The sequence below is a fragment of the Triturus cristatus genome, chromosome 6, assembly GCF_964204655.1.
Source record: "Triturus cristatus chromosome 6, aTriCri1.1, whole genome shotgun sequence".
Taxonomy (NCBI): Eukaryota; Metazoa; Chordata; class Amphibia; order Caudata; family Salamandridae; genus Triturus; species Triturus cristatus.
Window position 1 is genome coordinate 89,958,270 of NC_140589.1, and position 18,416 is coordinate 89,976,685.

General features: G+C 42.5%; 1 protein-coding gene across 1 annotated transcript in view; it reads left to right on the plus strand.

Moving 5' to 3' along the window:
* The window catches only part of MRPS18A (mitochondrial ribosomal protein S18A), a 153,657-nt gene that overhangs the window by 41,241 nt on the left and 94,000 nt on the right, over positions 1-18,416 (plus strand). Inside the window, exon 3 of the mRNA XM_085610266.1 lies at positions 9,242-9,355. Within this exon, the coding sequence (XP_085466392.1) occupies positions 9,242-9,355 (114 nt within the window). The remainder of the gene's footprint in view (positions 1-9,241; positions 9,356-18,416) is intronic.

The window sequence follows — 18,416 nt, forward strand, 5'->3', positions numbered from 1 at the left end:
AAGAATGATAATGGATTAAACCCAGATCAGTTGACTGGGGGTGAGTGCTTGCAATGTTCAACACTCCGTTCATCATCCCCTTTGGTTTTGATTAGTATATACCATGGCAATCTAAAAGCCGCATAACGCACTTTTGATACTAACACAATTGTAAAAGCTAACAATAACGCAAAGGAAATATTTAATATTGTATCTGATTTCACAGACCCCAAACATCCCGCTCCCCCTCTTGAGACTATTGTTTCTCTCTGTGTAAATCAGACTAATTATTTTGAGGACAAAATACAAACAATCATTTGCAATGCAATAGGTCTCGCATTTACGCGAGTTTGAGCTATTGACATTGCAAATGACAATGCATTTATCTGTTTTTAAAACTTAATAAAAGGCAGTCATTTGCAATGTCAATAGCTCAAACTCGCGTAAATGCGAGACCTATTGCATTGCAAATGCTTGTTTTATTTTCTCTCTCATTATCTGTCCATCATTTCATGAAATCTCTCCTATTTAAAAGATATGAGTACGTTTCAATATCGAGGCAAAACACATGCCAATCAAGTAATTTCAAATGACGTAAGCGCCAAAAATTGGGGGAATAGAAACACGCTTATCCTTCCTTCACAAACATTTATGCTTTGTTCTTCCCTCTATCGATCTATGTGTCCATCTGTCTGTTTATCTATCTACCTATCCCCACCCCCTCACCTTTCTCGTGTCCTTTCTGTAAACATATTTCTTTATTTTTGAACTTTCAGACAATATAGTGATATGTGTTTACCGTTGAAATTAAAACACTGCACAATATTTTCGAAAGAATGTGATTTATAGATTGGTTTTGTACTTGTTCATTCAAAAGACCAGCTTTCAAAACCGAACTATAGAACGAGTTATTAGTACATTTTGCGCACCTTGCACAGTGCTCCTACCGGCTACCAAATGTGTTTAAAATCATGCAAAATTTTAATGCAAGACAACCCTGTGATCAAATGTTTGCATCTCTTTAGTAAATATGTATTGAAAAAAGTCTGTCTTTCAGTGAAAAGAATTATTTTATACGTAAAATTGCGAATAAATAAATATTCAGTGTACACCACCTTTATTAGATAGATCACCCTTCATGTCGCCTTTTTTTCTGTCCCGTGAGATAAATTCCCAGCCTCTCTCGCTCTCATACACATTTAAAGGTAATCAAGGGACTGCAGTTAAAATATTACGAGTCCCCTGATAATGAACAGTTGCTTTATACGGATTATGTCTAGCTGTATTTTATTATAAATGCCGACATTTACAGCAGTAAAGGCCCCCGAGGGAAGGCCGATGAATGGGCCCGGGAACACACACAAACCTTGAATGAATTGTCTAATTTGACCCTATTGTACTTGCATATTAGGAGACAACAATTTTACTTTTTACGAACGATGCAAACACCACTTCTGTCATTTCTCGTAATGTTCAGGAATTATAACACAAGTTTTAATTCAAAGAGCCAAGAACACGAAACGCGCTACCATGAGTCACGGCACTCTTTAAAAACCCAATTAAATGTGAAAACGGACCAAAGTTTACATAATGTGCTTAAGAGCTGGCATTTACATTTTAAGATGAAGCTGCACGGGGAACACATTCGCATTGTAACTGCACTGGAAAAAGAACTGCGTGTTTCATGAGAGAGGATATATTTATGGAGAAAAAAAATGCGGCTTGATAAAAAGATGCGAACACACAGGGTGTGGTGAACGGTGAGCTTTGATCTACATTGTGAGAAACGGAGTCAAAGTCAGGAAAGGGGGAAGAAGAAGAGAAGAAGCGAAATGATGTCTGCAAAAAAATACTGGAACGCGGGACTATGAATACACCCTAGACATCAAAGAAAGAAAACCCAAGGATGAAGAAAAGATGGAAAACAGGTCAAGAAACAAGCAAGAGGACGCAGATTGAGAACAGGCAGTTTAAAGAGAAGAAAAAAACAAAAATACAGGAGACAAAAGAAGGAGAGGAGAACGCGAAGAAGGAGGAAGAGGAGTAGTGAATCAAATAATTAAAGAGAGAAAGTGACGAATAGAAGGGAATTTAAGAGCGGAAAAAATATTTCGCAAACGCTCTCACTTTCGCGCGGCGGACGCGAACGAGCACCCGCCGCGCGAAAGTGAAAGCAAATTTGTCACGGCGAGACGCGGTGGACCGCGGCGCGCGCGATTGGTGGGGGCGGGGGAGCGCATTCCAGGCGGGGGAGCGGACCCTTTGAAGTATGATGCCGAGGGCGCCAGTGGGCTGAAGCGCTTCCCCAAACGGATTGCATGGCGGCATGATGCACATGATTGTGCGCGTGCTCGCCATGCAATCCACTTTTGGGAGCACTTTGAAATGCCCCTTACTAGAGTCTCGCATAGCCATTGCGTAAACGCAATAGCTAGGCGAGGCCTAAAAATAAAGGACAACTTAATATCAAGAGACACAACTCTTCCTCGGTCTGTTATCAGCCCCCCATTTTTTGTGGTGCAGGTCAAATAAAGTCAATTTAAAGCCCCTACCATTCAGGAACTGGAGAACTCAATCTCCAAAATTAAATTAGAATCTCCACATTATCCCCTTCCACCCCAAATCATGAGATCATTAGCAGCTGCCATCGCTCCCATCTATTAGGAGCTTTTCACCTCCTCCCTGAATTCTGGTACCATACCGGTTGAATGGAAAAAGGTAAATGTCCTGCCATTGCTCAAGAAACAAATGCTGATCCAGAAATTCTTTCAAATTTTAGACTTCTATCCCTGCTACCGGGATCCTCAAAAATAATCGAAAAAGCAGTCCATACACAACTGATGTCCTTTCTAAAATCTTCTAACCTCCTCCACCCTCTCAGTCTGGGTTCAGACCCCTCCACAGTACAGAGTCCGCACTGATGGAAATCACAGGCTCTATAAAATTTGCATTAGATAAAGGATACATTGCTGCTCCAATCCTTTTTGACTTATCAGCAGCATTCAATACAATCTCACATGAAATCTTAATTCAGCGTCTCGCTTACATGTGAATTGAAGGACAAACCCTAACCTGTCTAAAATCCTTCCTCGAACACAGGGAACGAGCATTGTCACTCAAGCCATTTCTCTCAGAAGCCAAAACCATCAAATTCGGCATGCCTCAGGGCTCGGCCCTGAGCACCACTCTATTTAACATCTATATGACACCCTTAGCATATCTAATCGAATATTTTACTGTTCAGATAGTCTCCTATGCTGACGATACCCAACTGCTTTTGACATATAACAAGACTGACGAGAAGGCCACAGCTACATTTTCAGCGTGCATGACAGAAGTAATGGGATGGCTAAACTCCAACTTGCTGCAGTGCAACCCCAACAAAACCGAGATCCTGCTTTTCAGTACGGACCCCTTAGCCGGTTGGTTAAAGGCCTGGCCATCCAGTTGTGATTCCCCCGCTTTCCCCCCACAATGGCAATGGCCAGAAACTTAGGAGTACTGATAGACACCCAGATATCGTTCAAACCCCAGAACGAAGCAGTAATAAAAATAAATCGTGATGGATCCTGAGAATGCTAAGAACATTTCTCAAACTCCTCCCATGGGACACTCGGAAGATGGTGGTACAGTCACTGATTCTGCCCAGATTGGATTATGTGAATGCCCTGTACATAGGCATTCCTAGTTATTAGACGCAGAGACTACAAAAAATAAAAATATGGCCATACGATTGCTATTCACACTCCGAAAACACACTTCTCTGACTCCTTATCGTAAAACTTTCACTGGTTACCAGTGAAACAAGCATTGGCATAGTCAATAGGTCTCGCCTTTGGGACCTTATAAGTGTTTAGCCATGCAACAGTTGTTGTTGCACCAAGGATATTGTGCTGCATAACTAAATACTTATAAGGTCCCAAAAGCGAGACCTATTGGCTATGCCAATGCTTGTTTTTAATGTGAGCGACCTACTTAGGACACCAAGCAAGACATAGCGAGGGGAGTGAGAGGCCTTCTTAGTATGGGAGCAGTTTTGTGGATGAATGCACCTTTAAATGTAAAACTTTTCTCGGTGGACACCTCCCATTGCCTTCTCCATACTGTCAGCAACGGTTTATCAAAAAAGTTTAGACAGGTTATTAAAAGATAGCACATTTGTATTCGAATAGGCTACCGATCCATTTAGCAACCTTGAGGAGGGGACTAGGCATTGAGCAACTAGGGATTTGCCCTTCTGACAAAGGAGAGGGAACTGCAAGGGGCCAGGTGGCAAGACAAATGGCGGCACCCGTGCTTTAGCTTAAACATCTTAAGCTAAAGTCGGGTGCCGAGATTGCTTTGAAAGTAAAGAATTGTCTATTTCTTTACTTTTGAAGCAATCTCAGCACCCGACTTTAGCCCTAGATGTTTAATCTAAAGCACAGGTGCAACCATTAACAGAATGGCTCACGGAGAACATCAAAGCGGCCGTGCGGCCGCGAAAGTGTAAGTAATAGCGATCAAGCGCGCACGCGCGCGGAATGCACTGTAGCTCTAGGCTGGCCATGGTAGCACTTTTTGTAGCCCTCGCAAAAAGTCTCGCCAGACCAGCGCATGCGCTGGGTCAGGTGAGACGTAAAAACGAATAATTTTTAAGGCACTATCGATAGCCCACTCAGCCATCTACAAAACCGATCCCCTCTTATCTTCAAAAGAGACTTGCTAATTATTGCCCTCATAGAGCCCTTCATTCACAATCAGCACATCTACTAGTTATCCCTGTTAAAAAAAAAAAAAAAAGAAATAATGGGACGGTTTCGCATGTTCAGTACTGGTACTGGAACAAGCTACTGCTTCCCCTCAAATGCATTGCAGACAAAAAAGTATTCTGCAAACAAATAAAAACTTACTTATTCCAGGACTAGTTGTCATATTCCTCACAGTGCAGTTAACCTAGCGCCGGAACACACTCACAGTAGCTGTGCGCTCTACAAATTCTCTCATTAATTCATATAGGGTACAATTTGGAACTCTGTATACTCTGTTTGAACTAAAACTGATTTACCCAACAAAAGGTCACATCACACTCAATTGGATAGGGAAACCTCACCTGTACATTAGAGGAATCCAAAACAAATTAGTAATGCAGTTCTTTTCCAACTGAATTATATTAGAAAGCAAATCTGAGTTTGTGACGCAACTGTTTCCAGTCCATCCATGTGATGTACAGAGTGATACGAGTGAATAAAGTGCAGATGACGCAGTGCTCACATAGTGATCACATTTACAACTTGTAATATACAATGTAAGGTATAAAAACCAATGGTTATTATATGTTAATCTAAACACCATAGAGGGGAAAGGGTAGACCAACTGACTCAACAATCCCTTCATTCGGTAATCGTCAATGACAACCAATTGGGGGGGGATTGTCGACGTTATGATCCCAAACTATTCATAGGGTCTCCTCTGTACGTATTCATCCTGTTGACACTCCACAATGTGGTGTATTGGTGTGTATGGTGTATGAATTGCATCGTCCAAACGCTCCAATTGCCTGCCTATGTAGGTACAACAGGTCTACTTCATAGATCCTCAAGCGCTTCTGGTCTCAATGCCTTAATTGTCAAACTGCTGATATTCACGCTCCACATGCACTTCACGAATGGAGAATGACTGTTCTCCTCGCTGCAATGTCTCACAGTGCACGCACTCCCTTTTTCTGAAAGTGTGACATCTGACAGTGACTGTTCACTCTCTTTTCTGAAAGCGCATTGTCACTGTGAGACGTTGCAGTGAGGAGAACAGACAGTCCCTGCTCGCAAAGTGCATGCGGAGCTTGAATATCAGCAGTTTTACAATTAAGGCATTGAGACCAGAAGCCCTTGAGGATGTATGAAGTACTTACGAAAGGAGGCAAAGCAGGCAATTGGAACGTTTTGGACAAAGTAACCCATATGCCAGACATACCCATATACCACACTGTTTAGTGTCGCAGCCACCTCCTAGCCTTTTGCTGCTATGGGAATTGACATCTGGCCATGATGAAGAAGTCGATAAGATTTGTTTTCCTGAAACAAATATTGCCTCCACTGGCACTTGCAACACCAACGTCATGAACGTAGGAATATCAATCCACTAATGCCGCAACTGTCATTGGCACAGTCTCCGAGAAGCTGGCGCTTGCTAGCATTACACCATCCTGAAGAAACCAAATACTGACCGGGATTCCAGTCTCTTTCAGAAGTTTCTCGTGTGTTACTTGCATGACCATGGTTTTCAAGAGTTGTTTCTTGCAACTGGTAAGCATTCCTTGAACCCCACTGCCTAGTGTGTGGACCTAATCTGTTCATCCAAATGTTCTTAGTTCTTACCTCCAGAGACAAAGCACACATGTGGCTGCTACTCTTTTAGACATTTCCATTGACTTCATCACCATCACCCAAACCGTCCTTCTTTACCAGCAGTGATTGGAAGAGTGATGCTTATACATGGTTCACAGCAGCCATTGGATCAGGACACACTAAGACAGTATTGCCGCCTCCCTGTCCAAACATCCATCTTACCATGTACATTTCCATATGGTTGTGTGTGACCCTTTGCACACATCTGGTCCTGCAGCATCAGCTATGGCGTGTGCCAATGATAATTGGTTATAACTAAAAATGCTTGAAGAATCTTGAGATCACTGAAAAAATTGTGTTTTTACAGATCCACATTAAGGAATAAATGTATTAGAACAATTTGTACCTACCCGAAGATTCTGCTTCTGGCCTCAACTGACCGCACTTCCGTTTTCATCTGTCCTAAATCTATCCCTCCATCTTTTGAGTTCCCACTCACTTGCCCGGACTGATTTTCATCACCAAATTATTACTTTCGCCAAGAGTGTCTTCCAACATTTTGGGCTTTCTAAGGTGTCTACTTAAACTGAACCTTGTCTTTGCAGTCAAAATATGATGTTAACCATACCAGATGTACAGTTCTCCCAGTCAATAACATCACAAAATCCTAAAGGGCCAAGAAGTGTGCTGTCTGCCTCTTCTCTTGACTTTGTCAAGTTCCCATACTACCTCCACTCTCATAGGCCATCTTTGTGTACAACATAATAAGCAATTCTTTAATAGGCTAGGGCACTAGGTTGTCAGGCAATGCCCAACACATTACAAAGGGGAAAATAGAGAGTCTGTTTAAGTATAACTGAGCCTTTAATTACTGAAATTTCCATAAGGCTTATGTCATAGCTGCAAGGTTTCATGGGCATAAAAATAGTTCCTGCGCAGAGCAAAACCCTAATTGTATAAATGGTAATTCCTCTTCTACAACAGTGCTTGAATACTGCATCCTGGGGACCCCTAATAAGTCTATATTTCTAGTCACAAACGACTTTTTATACATGTGTTTCCCACCAAGTGATTTCAGAACTCCTCCCTACAAACAGCCACTGTGGCTAGTGAAACTCACCAGCCATTTAATTTTAGTCACATGCCAGGTTTGGATAGAGAAGACTGCACACGTTTTTGTCTTGACCTGCAATGGCTCTAGAAATGTTTTAGTGGAGAAATATTTTAAACAGTATATTTTAGGTCTCGCCTAGCTATTGCGTTTACGCAATCGCTATGCGAGACTCTAGTAAGAGGGGCATTTCAAAGTGCTCCCAAAAGGGGATTGCATGACGAGCATGCGCACAATCACGTGCATCGTGCCGCCATGCAATCCCCTTTTGGGAGCACTTCAGCCCACTGGCGCCCTCGGCATCATACTTCAAAGGGTCCGCTCCCCCGCCTGGAATGCGCTCCCCCGCCCTCGCCACAGCATGCTGAGAGATTGGGCAAGTTGAATTGCAGTGTGAAAATAAAAATCCGAGCTTAATCACGGCGTCTCAGCTTCCGCACTGTGTGATTTTGGCCAAATTCTTTTTCACTAAGCCGCTTTTGTGTACATCACAAATGACCGCACCTTCAAATGCGCCAGTTCGGAAAGCGCTGAAATGCGCCTACATGTTACAGAAATGCATTCTTTTAACTTTAAAAACATTTGATCATGTATTTGTTTGTGTCACAGCTCGCCAACCTTCACCCCTTCCCTCGCTCGCTCTCTCCCTATTCCCCGCCTCCCCTTTGCTTTCTCCCTTCCCTCACTTCCCCTTCCCTCATCTCCTCCACAATCCGAGCTTAATCACGGCGTCTCTGCTTCTGCACTGTGTGATTTTGGGCAAATTGAACTGCACAATGCACGAGTTCGGAAAGCTCTGAAATGCGCCTACATGTTACAGAAATGCATTCTTTAATGACATTTGATCATGTATTCAATTTCGTTGTGAATATTACTGGAAACCCCACACACATGCCGTAATAGTATGGACTTGAAGCTCAGCCTACTCTCCGCTCATATTTTTCATTTAATTATGTAATTGTTGTTTGTAAATACTGCCTTCTGATTCTTAATAGGCTTGTTAGTCCCTCCTTAGTACAGCCTTGTCTTCATTCGTAACCTCCCATGAGGACTGGCCCTTTTACTTCTGTTGTTACACAGTATATGTTATTTAGTCTGTAAGAAATAGTTTCTTTGATGCGTTTCTCCTGCTGCAGGCATGACATGCTTTCCTGCAACATGCAGTGCCATGTGCACTTTCACTTTTCAAGCAGCCCGGGGGAATAGCGGCCGCTTTCAAGGGAAATAGGTCTTGCATTTACAGGAGATGAGCTATTGGCATTGTAAATGACAATGGCTTTCATTTATTTGTTAATTATAACAACAGATAAATAAAAGGTATTCTCTGTTACATTGCCAATAGCTTAAACTCTTGCAAATGCGAGACCTATTGCATTGCAAATGCTTGTTTTATTAATGTTTTCATTGATGTGGACTTGTTATCCTTTCTGTAACACAAATTAGCTGGTGTCGACATCCCCGCCCCGCCCCCCTTTTTCAACATTGTTGTTTATAGTTTACTGTTGATTTGCATTTATAAAAAAGCATCCTAAGTAGTTCTACAAAAATAAAAAAAGCAAATGGGAACAAATATATAACCGGCTGGCTAGAATTATACTGTGTCCGCCTTCCTCCTTTGTAAATATGTCAAATATTGGTCAGAAAGGCATGCTCAAAGCTCCTGCGGTGGCAAGCACGTGAGGGTAAGAGACTACCACATCTCATCTTTTTCTCACCCCCCTCGCACCCCACTCAGACCCTGTTTGCTACTGAGGAGCATTTTATTTAATGCTTGTGTTTGAAACTGACCTACTTTGCAATGTTATTCCCTTTTTCATCATTATAGATCGAAGGAAAATTGATTGAAGAGTTGAAGCCCACTGCCAACGTTCTCCCCCCAAATCCTGCTGGACAGTGTCCGATCTGCCGCTGGAATCTGAAACACAAGTACAACTACACAGTAAGCATTTCCAGGGTTATGCTTTATACAGCACCAGAGTTTGTATATTTTACCCTTTTTTTTTTTTTTAAATGTTCAGACTGTTAAAAAACAAGCATTTGTGAGAGTTTGCACTATTGGCTTTGCAAATGATAATGCATTTTATTTGTGTGTTTTGAAAAACTGCGAGGGCGCACTTTGTACTTATAGACCTTGCTTACGAGATGCAAGGCTGGCAATAACTGAGCCTCTTTTACAGCCAGCCTTGCTTCTCGTAAGCGATGACTAGAAGTACAAAGTGTGTTTACGCGCCGCTTGCTGCTTTTCAAAACACATAAATAAAAGGCATTGTCATTTACAATGCCAATAGTTCAAACTCTCGCAAATGCGAGACCTATTGCATTGCAAATGCTTGTTTTCCAAGTAGTGGCTGTGCATTGTTCCTTTCGGTGTTGGTGTCCCGAAGCAAAGCACTGGCTTTTGCCCTGCATTGATAGACCCCCTGCAGTGACAAAGCAGCAGAGGGCTGTTGCCTGTCACTGTCTGTGCTGCCAGCCATCCCCTAGCCTGATGTGCCAGGCATGTACCCTCTACTGGGCTTTTTGATCTCTTCACAAGTGAAGGTTATTTGCATTGCAGCTGCTTCTAAGTCCTTATATTTTTGGGAATTGCAAGCTGCCCCTGTCAAACACTGCGAACGGCAAGGTTCCTGACCTCCACAAACTCAAAGGTTTTTGTTTTTCCTTGATTGAGAGCCTTTCCATACGGTGAAAGACTTGAGCTTCAGAGTCCTAGAAATTTGTCTTCATTTCAATGAAACGCCATAGACTACATGGCTGTAAAAACACACAAACTGCTTTGTTTGCCATGGGTGGTGAACTCCTCACTTTTGTGTCCAAACTGGTGCAGTAAGTTAGGAATGGCTAGGCTGAGAAGGTTCTAGTTTTCTTTTAAGTATTTCATTTTGACTGTTTTTTAATATGTTTCTTTTGTAAATGAGTAACAAAGTTTTTAATGATTTGTGGTTAAGTTTACTTCATTGGTCTGGCCCTCTTTCCACTGTTGGTTATGAACCTGAGACATTGACTCAAGTGTGACACTTCTCGCGAAGCCTTAAAGGGTTGGTGACTTTCTTCTTATGTGGTTGATAGCAAACATTTCCATCTCCTGCCACTCTTTTAACCCCTGTCATTTTGTTCAGAGTTTGACTGTTTATTGCGTGGGGCCCAGCGATTCCTCAATGACCCATTTTTTTTAACCTTTTTAATATTTACATGTAGCCTCTTGCCTTGTGGATGAGATTGTATGTATGACAGCTTTGAACTTTCCTTAGTTGACAGTATCCAACTGAAGGTTCAGCTAGATCAGTTACAAATGTTGGACTTGCATCTTCAAGGCGGTCTCTTGCTCATAAAATGGTGGATAAGCCACAGCACAAGATAGTTATTATTCATGGGGAAAGCCTGACTACAGTGGGATATTTCTCTTTGGTCACCCATTATTTGTGACCCTCCTGTCCCTGCTCCTTAATGAAATCTCTAATAGTGTTTTTGGCCAAGACTAGTCTTTTAACTATTGAATCAATACAGTCACTGTTTCTCAACATGACGTTGCCAGTAGTCTGCTCCACAGTAAGGCTGTCACCGTGTTATCCTGATATTGGACTCCTCACAGCAGAATCATAGGTAAATTGAGGTCTTACTAATTAAAAACTTCACAGCATCTCTTTGTTGAATCAGTGTTAAGGACTTTTGCGAGTTGTTGGAGTGGGTCTGTGAGACCTTAGTCTGCTGTACCATCGTCTTTCTAAGTGATGTTTTACAACGAATCTGTAGCTCTAGTAGCCTGTTCCTGTGCCAGTGGTTGATGTTGAACATGTATAAGAGCAACACCTCAGAATTGTGAGCATGGGTGATGGAGTGTCATTTGTGTGGAACTGAAATGCTCTCTTTAAACAAAAGCATGGTAGGCCATTGGGCAAGGTTTCCTCTAAGACACACACACACCAGAAGCAGAACAGGTGGCAACAGTATGTCCCACCCATGTGTGAACATACAATAAGTAGGGAAAGTAAAACTAAGTGACTTCCTTCCTCAGACCTCCTCCCTCCCCCTTAAAAATTGGTGAGTTTGTTGGTCCTTAACATGTCCTTTCAAATGGGATAGTACCACAAATACGCCCAACATCACTGCAGTGCAAGCTTCCCTTACCCACAATACAGGTGAAGCTTGGATGACAGATTTGCAGGTTACACTCTCCTACACAGAATAGTGATGACATAGGTAACCGCTCAGCAAGCTTACTTCGCATGCACATCCCATAAATCAGTTAGCAGCAGTGAAGGCTTCAAATCATGGGTACTGCCTGAGCGACAGGAGCAGCAACTTCTCTTTCTCTGATTTCACTCTCGAATATTAGAACTTCTGCATTTCCTCTTATAGACACTCCAGGACATGGAAGAACTGCAACACAATTGAAGTGCTTCATGAAGCATTGAAATAGAAAAAGGCACAGCAGCTAATATCATATGTGTATTGGTGGAGCAGTGTGTTGTTCTCAGTGGGGGGATATCATTGCGTGTATTCATGGATAGGTTTGCACTGCTAGAGCTGTGCGGGATGGTTTTAGTACGTGAATAGTCGTACGGGCTAAAAGAGTGAAGCGTCCTGGTGCAAATTTGCACAGTTCTTGCTTCCTACATCTGTTAGTATCTAGAAGTGTAGTTTTCTTGAGGGGAGCAGGTCATGGAGTTGGTATGGTCCGCTGTGGTGGATAAGTCGGAAGTATTGCGAAGGAGTTATTTTTATTGGTTAAGGCATGACCTCGACGCTGTTGTCGCTCTCCCCCTAATACAGGGTTCGGAATCGGACAGGTGCCTGTACTTTCCCATCTGTCATCGATTGTACTGCTAGGATGCGCTTCGCTGCCCCTTTGCCCAGCAGAGACCTTCAGATTAGTAGGTGTGCCCGGGGCTTCAGTTGTGGGCCGCGGTCGTTTTCTTTCCTCAGAGACGGGTCAGAGAGAGCCCTCCCTCAGTGTAGTAGTTCTCACAGCGTGCTGTGCCATGCTCTCTGGGAAGCTGCGCCCTTATCCGATTCGCGCATGGCTTCGGCTCTGCGTAATCGACCTCGAAAGCTGGCCGCTTATCGTGGTTATGAGAGCGGAAACCTCGCGGTTTATTGAGTGAACCCCACATGGGGATGTCTCACCACCGCGCATTCTTGCATTTTTTTAACTTACCAGTCTGTATAGTGCTCCACTTATAAACAAGCAGCAGGGAAAGCGATCGCGAAAGTGAAAGCAAACGCTATTGGAAAACAAAGAAGCCCGCTAGTGGTGCGCGCGCCACAGCAAGCCATGTGGTTTCCATTATCGCGCCCATGTCTGGGCACGATAATTGAAACCTCATGGTAGAGGTGCGCCTAATAGACACCAATAGGCCATGGGCGGAGCAATGCGCCCGCCTTTAGCCAATTGCATGCTGTCTTTGATAAAAAGATGCACGCAAAGCCCAATAGTGTGGGCCAAAAGGAAAGGCACACGCACGAGCGTGTGCGATTCCTAGGTCCGTTTTCAAACCCCCTACATGAGGTCTCTTGCTGCACGAGCAGTGCTCCGCACTGCAACGCTAGGCGCGAGACCTAAAAATAGTCACAGGCATTTAAATACCAATATCCACCTAGATCAGATTTGTTTTTTAATATGTTCAGTGCGTCTCTGTTGCAAACCATGGTTCTCTGGCTTTTCCGAGGGAGCAATTTTATCAAGAGAATTTATAATGGATTTAAACCAACTGGACTCTGAGTTTGGTACACTTCTAGTCATGTCAACCACAAACGCTCAAGAAAACTCTTTTAACTACTTCTGCTGCCACACTAGTAAGAAGAATCATAGCAATTCCTTAACTCCGGAGTTATTTCCTGAAGACCTAAAAAGGCATATATGCGCCCATTACTAAAGAAAAGAAACCTGGACCCTCTTAACCCAGACAACTACAGAATGATTACAAATGCACCTTTCCTGGGCAAACTGATACAAAGAGCAGCATTCATCCAAATGTCACAATTCATTGAAGATAATTCCATACTTTCAGACTTCCAAATAGGATTCCTTCCCGGAAGAGGCACAGAATATGCCATCATTGCCATCTGGGATGACCTTAAGAACACAGTTGAACACATCTGGGTTGCTGCACTTTTTCTCTTGGACCATACAGTCGCCTTTGACAGGGTTGACCATGACACTCTAGTACAAAGACCCTACGAAGCTGGCATAGAGGGGACTCCTCTCGACTGGATCACATCTTACCTTCAAAACAGAACTAATGTTATCCATACCCTGCCTTTCTCACCTAAACCATAATTCACAAAAGCAGGGGTCTTGATGGCTCTATCATCTCACCCATGCTTTTCAACTTGTACATGAAGTAATTACCGGCACTGATCAATGAATTTCAGCTCACATGCTATAACTATGCAGATGACACACAGATACTCCTTAAACTGGAAAGCCGCACAGACATTGGAAACTCACGAATGTTGAGTTCCCTCAGAGCCGTTGATCAGTTGATGACATGGAGCCATCTCAAATTGAATGCTTCCAAAACTGAAATACTTACATGTGGTGATTGGAAAAATTATGACACACTCACGACCTGGCCTGACGATCTGGGAACATAGCCTAAGGCATCTAAGGAAGTCATAGACTCCAAGCTATCGATGAATGCCCATGTGGCCAAACTACTAAGATCCAGCTTCATTACTATAAAAACTCTACGACGCATCTTCCCCCACCTGGGATTTCCACACAGGGTCCAGGCTACTATCTCATTTGTCCTGTCTAAACTTTATTACACCAATGGCCTCTACCACGGATCATCTTTAACAACTAGGAAAAGACTTCAACGGATTCAGAACTCTACTGCCAGGCTACTCTTGCATGTAAAGCCGCAATCCCACAATTCCCCTGTCTTGAAGGCCCTGCGTTGGTTACGGGTTGCCAGAAGATCACATTCAAGCTGATTTGTATCGCCCACAAAGCGATATATGGACCAGGGTCACTCTTCGTAAGGAATAAAATCCCCAATCACATTTAACAAAGGAACATCCGCTATAGATTGGCACCTCACCTCAAAATCACACCATACAAGGAAAACACCAAAGGTGGCACATCCTTCTCTGTTCAAGCAGCCAAATTATGGAACTCTTTACCCACAAACATAAATCCACGGATAACTACCTTCTCTTCAGAAGACTACTCGAGTTGACTCTTCCCCACATAACCACCATACTCAAACATAAATATACAGCCTATCCCAGTGTATATAGGCAGTTATTTGGAATCTATATGTGTACCTAGATATGTGTATCCCTTTGTATAGATGTGGTTAATAATCCTATTTATAACAAAATAGATATTTATTAGTTCTGCTTAACAAATGCACACATTACTTATGGTTATATTATTCTATCTTTAACATGTATATAGGTCACTGCATAAATAAGTAACATTTTTTTCATAACTATCCATCTACAAGTGCTTCACTATTGAAGGAAGACAAGATATATAAAAACAAATAAATTAGCTTAAAGTACAGAAAAACTTGAAAGTCTGAGTTTATTAAATACAACTCAAATCTAGATATATTACCGTACTTATCCGTATATACCTTCTATGTATGTATGTATCTTCATATTTATTACTTTACTCCTAATTCAGCATCTACAATGCACTAACCTATATCTCACCATATACCTCTCTCAATATATCCTCTACTTCCACTCTGACTCATCACAAACCCCATTCTACGACTATGATCCCGAAAATAATCCTTTTAGACTCTTTCCTCCTTGCATCATCTCATATCTCTTTTACTATTCAGATCTCCCAAACAAGCCTCTTTAAACCCTTCTCCACGCCCTTCCACTCATCCCAAACCTACCTCAGCTGCTATGATCTCCAAATAAACAATTTCTAGACCCTTCACTCTTTTATCCCTCCCCTATCCTTTTCAACCCTAGCAGACTCATGTCCACTGCACAAATTAATTTCATATTTCCCTATGCTAATTCACCACTTATCCGATTTGGGTTCCGGAGTAGTGTGCTACTTGCCGAAAAGCGATTGGACGCCTCATACGAGGTAGTAAGCGATATATAAATGCAATTACAATATGTAAAGATCATGCTACGTAAATTACAGATCCTTTCTCAAGTGCTTAGAAAAATAGCAGGTTTTGTCCATGATGATTTATTTGAAATTTCATACAATTACTAATATTTTTAAACAAGTAAGGCCAGCGGTAGAATGGGGAAAAAAGTATGTTGGGAATACATAAATTGGGGGGGTGTCAAGGTCTGGCAGCGAAAAGGGAGTGGAGTTCCGAGGGTTGGAGTCATAAAAAGTAGAGTCTGACAGATTAACCATTTAATTTTTTTAAACTGCAAGGCAAAGAAATTGTCAGCAAGGACAAACAGGACATCAAATATCTTCTGGTTTACTTTATTGGTCACAAAGAAGCTGAATTTTAAAATATTTTACTGCAATAAGGCACCTGCTGCTGCGATCTTTGTGTGGCCAGTAATTTTCAGCTGTTAATAATAACAGTAAAATAACTGGTGGTTAATGCACTTGCTGGAGAGATCTGTGTTTTATCGATTCACAGTTTTAACGAAGTCGCGGAGAGGGTAAAGGTGCGAGTGCCTTATTTGACACGAACATACCTGTCTGCAGGTGCTAAAAGAAGGAAGAGTAGAAATACATGTTGGCTCGTGACTCTGAATAGTGCTGGTTGGCACAAAGGAGGATTAGTATTGGGTGTTGTGGGCAGGGTGAGCATGGACTTGGAGAAAAGAATGATGTAGTGATCCATACATGTCTGAAGGGCATTAGAGTCAAAACTGACACCTCCGCCATTTCCACTTTTGTGGCATTTGTCTAAAACGGAATAATGGATGTTAAAGCTCTACTCGGTGGTAGGTAGTTCAGTGTGATGGAAAGGCTGAATGGACACTTCTGGAGCATCTGATGTGTACAGTCCTGACTGAGGACACAGCTCCTTCAGCAGTCTGTCGCAGTAGGAGCAGGAGACAGTCTGGAGCAGGGCTGGGTATCAGTTTCTTCTCTTTGTGTTTCTCCAGTTCCAGCTGATTTGCGGGCTCATTCGTGCCACTGTCATATGAGCTTTGCTAAGATCAGATGCTGCAAACTCTCTCACATACACGGAATCATCCAGCCAAACCCCTCTAGAATCGCGTCGTCTTCACTGTAACTCGAGAGAAGAATTATCCTCAGGTTTCCCTTAGGGTAGTACGCCAGAGTTTACAGATGCCTTGAAGTGAACTTCCCAAAGCTAGTAAGCTATCTTCTACATCTGGAAAACTGCTAATTTTGTCAGGAAACCCTAAATCCACTTTTTCCATAATAGTATGTTTTGTCCAGTATTATGTACACCTAGAATTTTCAAATCCGTCCTCCCAGACTATGGATATTCACACGTTTAAAGCGTACACTTCTCTCTTTTGTAGGACTTGATGAAAACTTCGAAAATACTCTGCTAGTTATGTTATGTTATGTTAGGAACATTTGTAGTGCGCACAGCTGCCCCAGCTAAGGGGCGTCCTGGCGGTAGTATTTAACTGGCTTCGAGTTTGAGCAGTACCGTGCTATTGTGAGCTCTCCGTGCCACCGTTAGCACTGATTGATATGTTGCCGTGAAGGGTTCACTCACAAGATGGTGTTGCTGATGATTTTAAAAGCAATAAGCCATGAAATGTATTTTGTCTGGGCCAAATTCATTCCTTCAGTTCGCCGACTCTCCTCTCCACTTGCTGTTCTGCTGAGATGCCTTTTCTTCTGCTGTCTTAGACATGAGATTGGAAGCACCCGGTGGGCTCTTCTGAAGTTGTGACTGTTTCTCATTTCTAGATTCACGTACAGCCTATTTGGAGTTCATTTGCACCTATGCACATTTTAAAATATAAACCATTCGACTTTCCTGTTTCATGAGGCGATTTCCAGGGAAGAATCCTTTACAATTAATCTAAGTGCCATCACTCGGCTCTCTGTTTTTTGGAGCCTATGGACCCGCCTACAAAGTTTCCACCATCCAGTTGAGGGTGGCGCATGGTGCTCCACACTCAGTCCTGAGGAAGACCCTGGTGTAAGGATCTAAGCAGCCTACTTTATTTTGGGGTCAAACATTGACTGTGTCACTGTTCTATGCCAGTTTGATCAACAGTGTTTTTTCACTGTGACAGTATATTTCTAATAATGGCTATGTAATTGGCATCCTTCATCTGTGAGGCTTACAAAAGCCGGTTTTATTGTAAAAAAAATGGTGTGATGGATACAATCACTTTACCAACCCTCACTTGATGCTCACTACCTTCTCCCTTTCTTTTCTCCCCCTTACGTGAGGCACTTCTTTGGTACATTCTTTCAAAATGATTTGCCGATTTATAAGCATCTCAGGATGTTCAATGTGATTAAATAACATTGAATAATATGATAACCGTGTACTAGTATATTAATGTTTACTGATATTTAATTGTGTGTGCTCTTTAATATTGTCCTCCTGGGACCCATTTTCTACTGTACTGTCTGGAAATGAACGGCACTTGGACTGGAGGACTGTCATTTTTGCCTGACAGTAAGCCCTTTGAAAGTATATTGGCCTATCCATCCACCCCTTCTCATGATATTGTCTCAAGCGTTTCAATTTGCTGAGCATCTAAATAAATCTACGAAAAGGATTTCTTGCGCAGTAAGATCACAGAGAGGCCTACTGGCGCCATGCATAGGAGACTGATCAGGTGAACATTTCCCTGTAAGGTTATTGGCAGCGTTTTCAGTGACGTCATCACCGCTGCGCTCAAAAAGAAGAAAGTTAAACTTGTTCTTCACTCTTACTGGCCAACAACCACAACACATCTTTCTGGATTATGTAAAAAAAAGAGCGCCTTCATGTTGAGCATTAGAGTTGTCTACGTGCACAGTGTTACCCTGCCTCTGTTACTGTGACTTGGAAGTCTGACCTGCTCTGTGGACTGAGGCCTGATGATCAGGTCTCAGCCCATGTGCC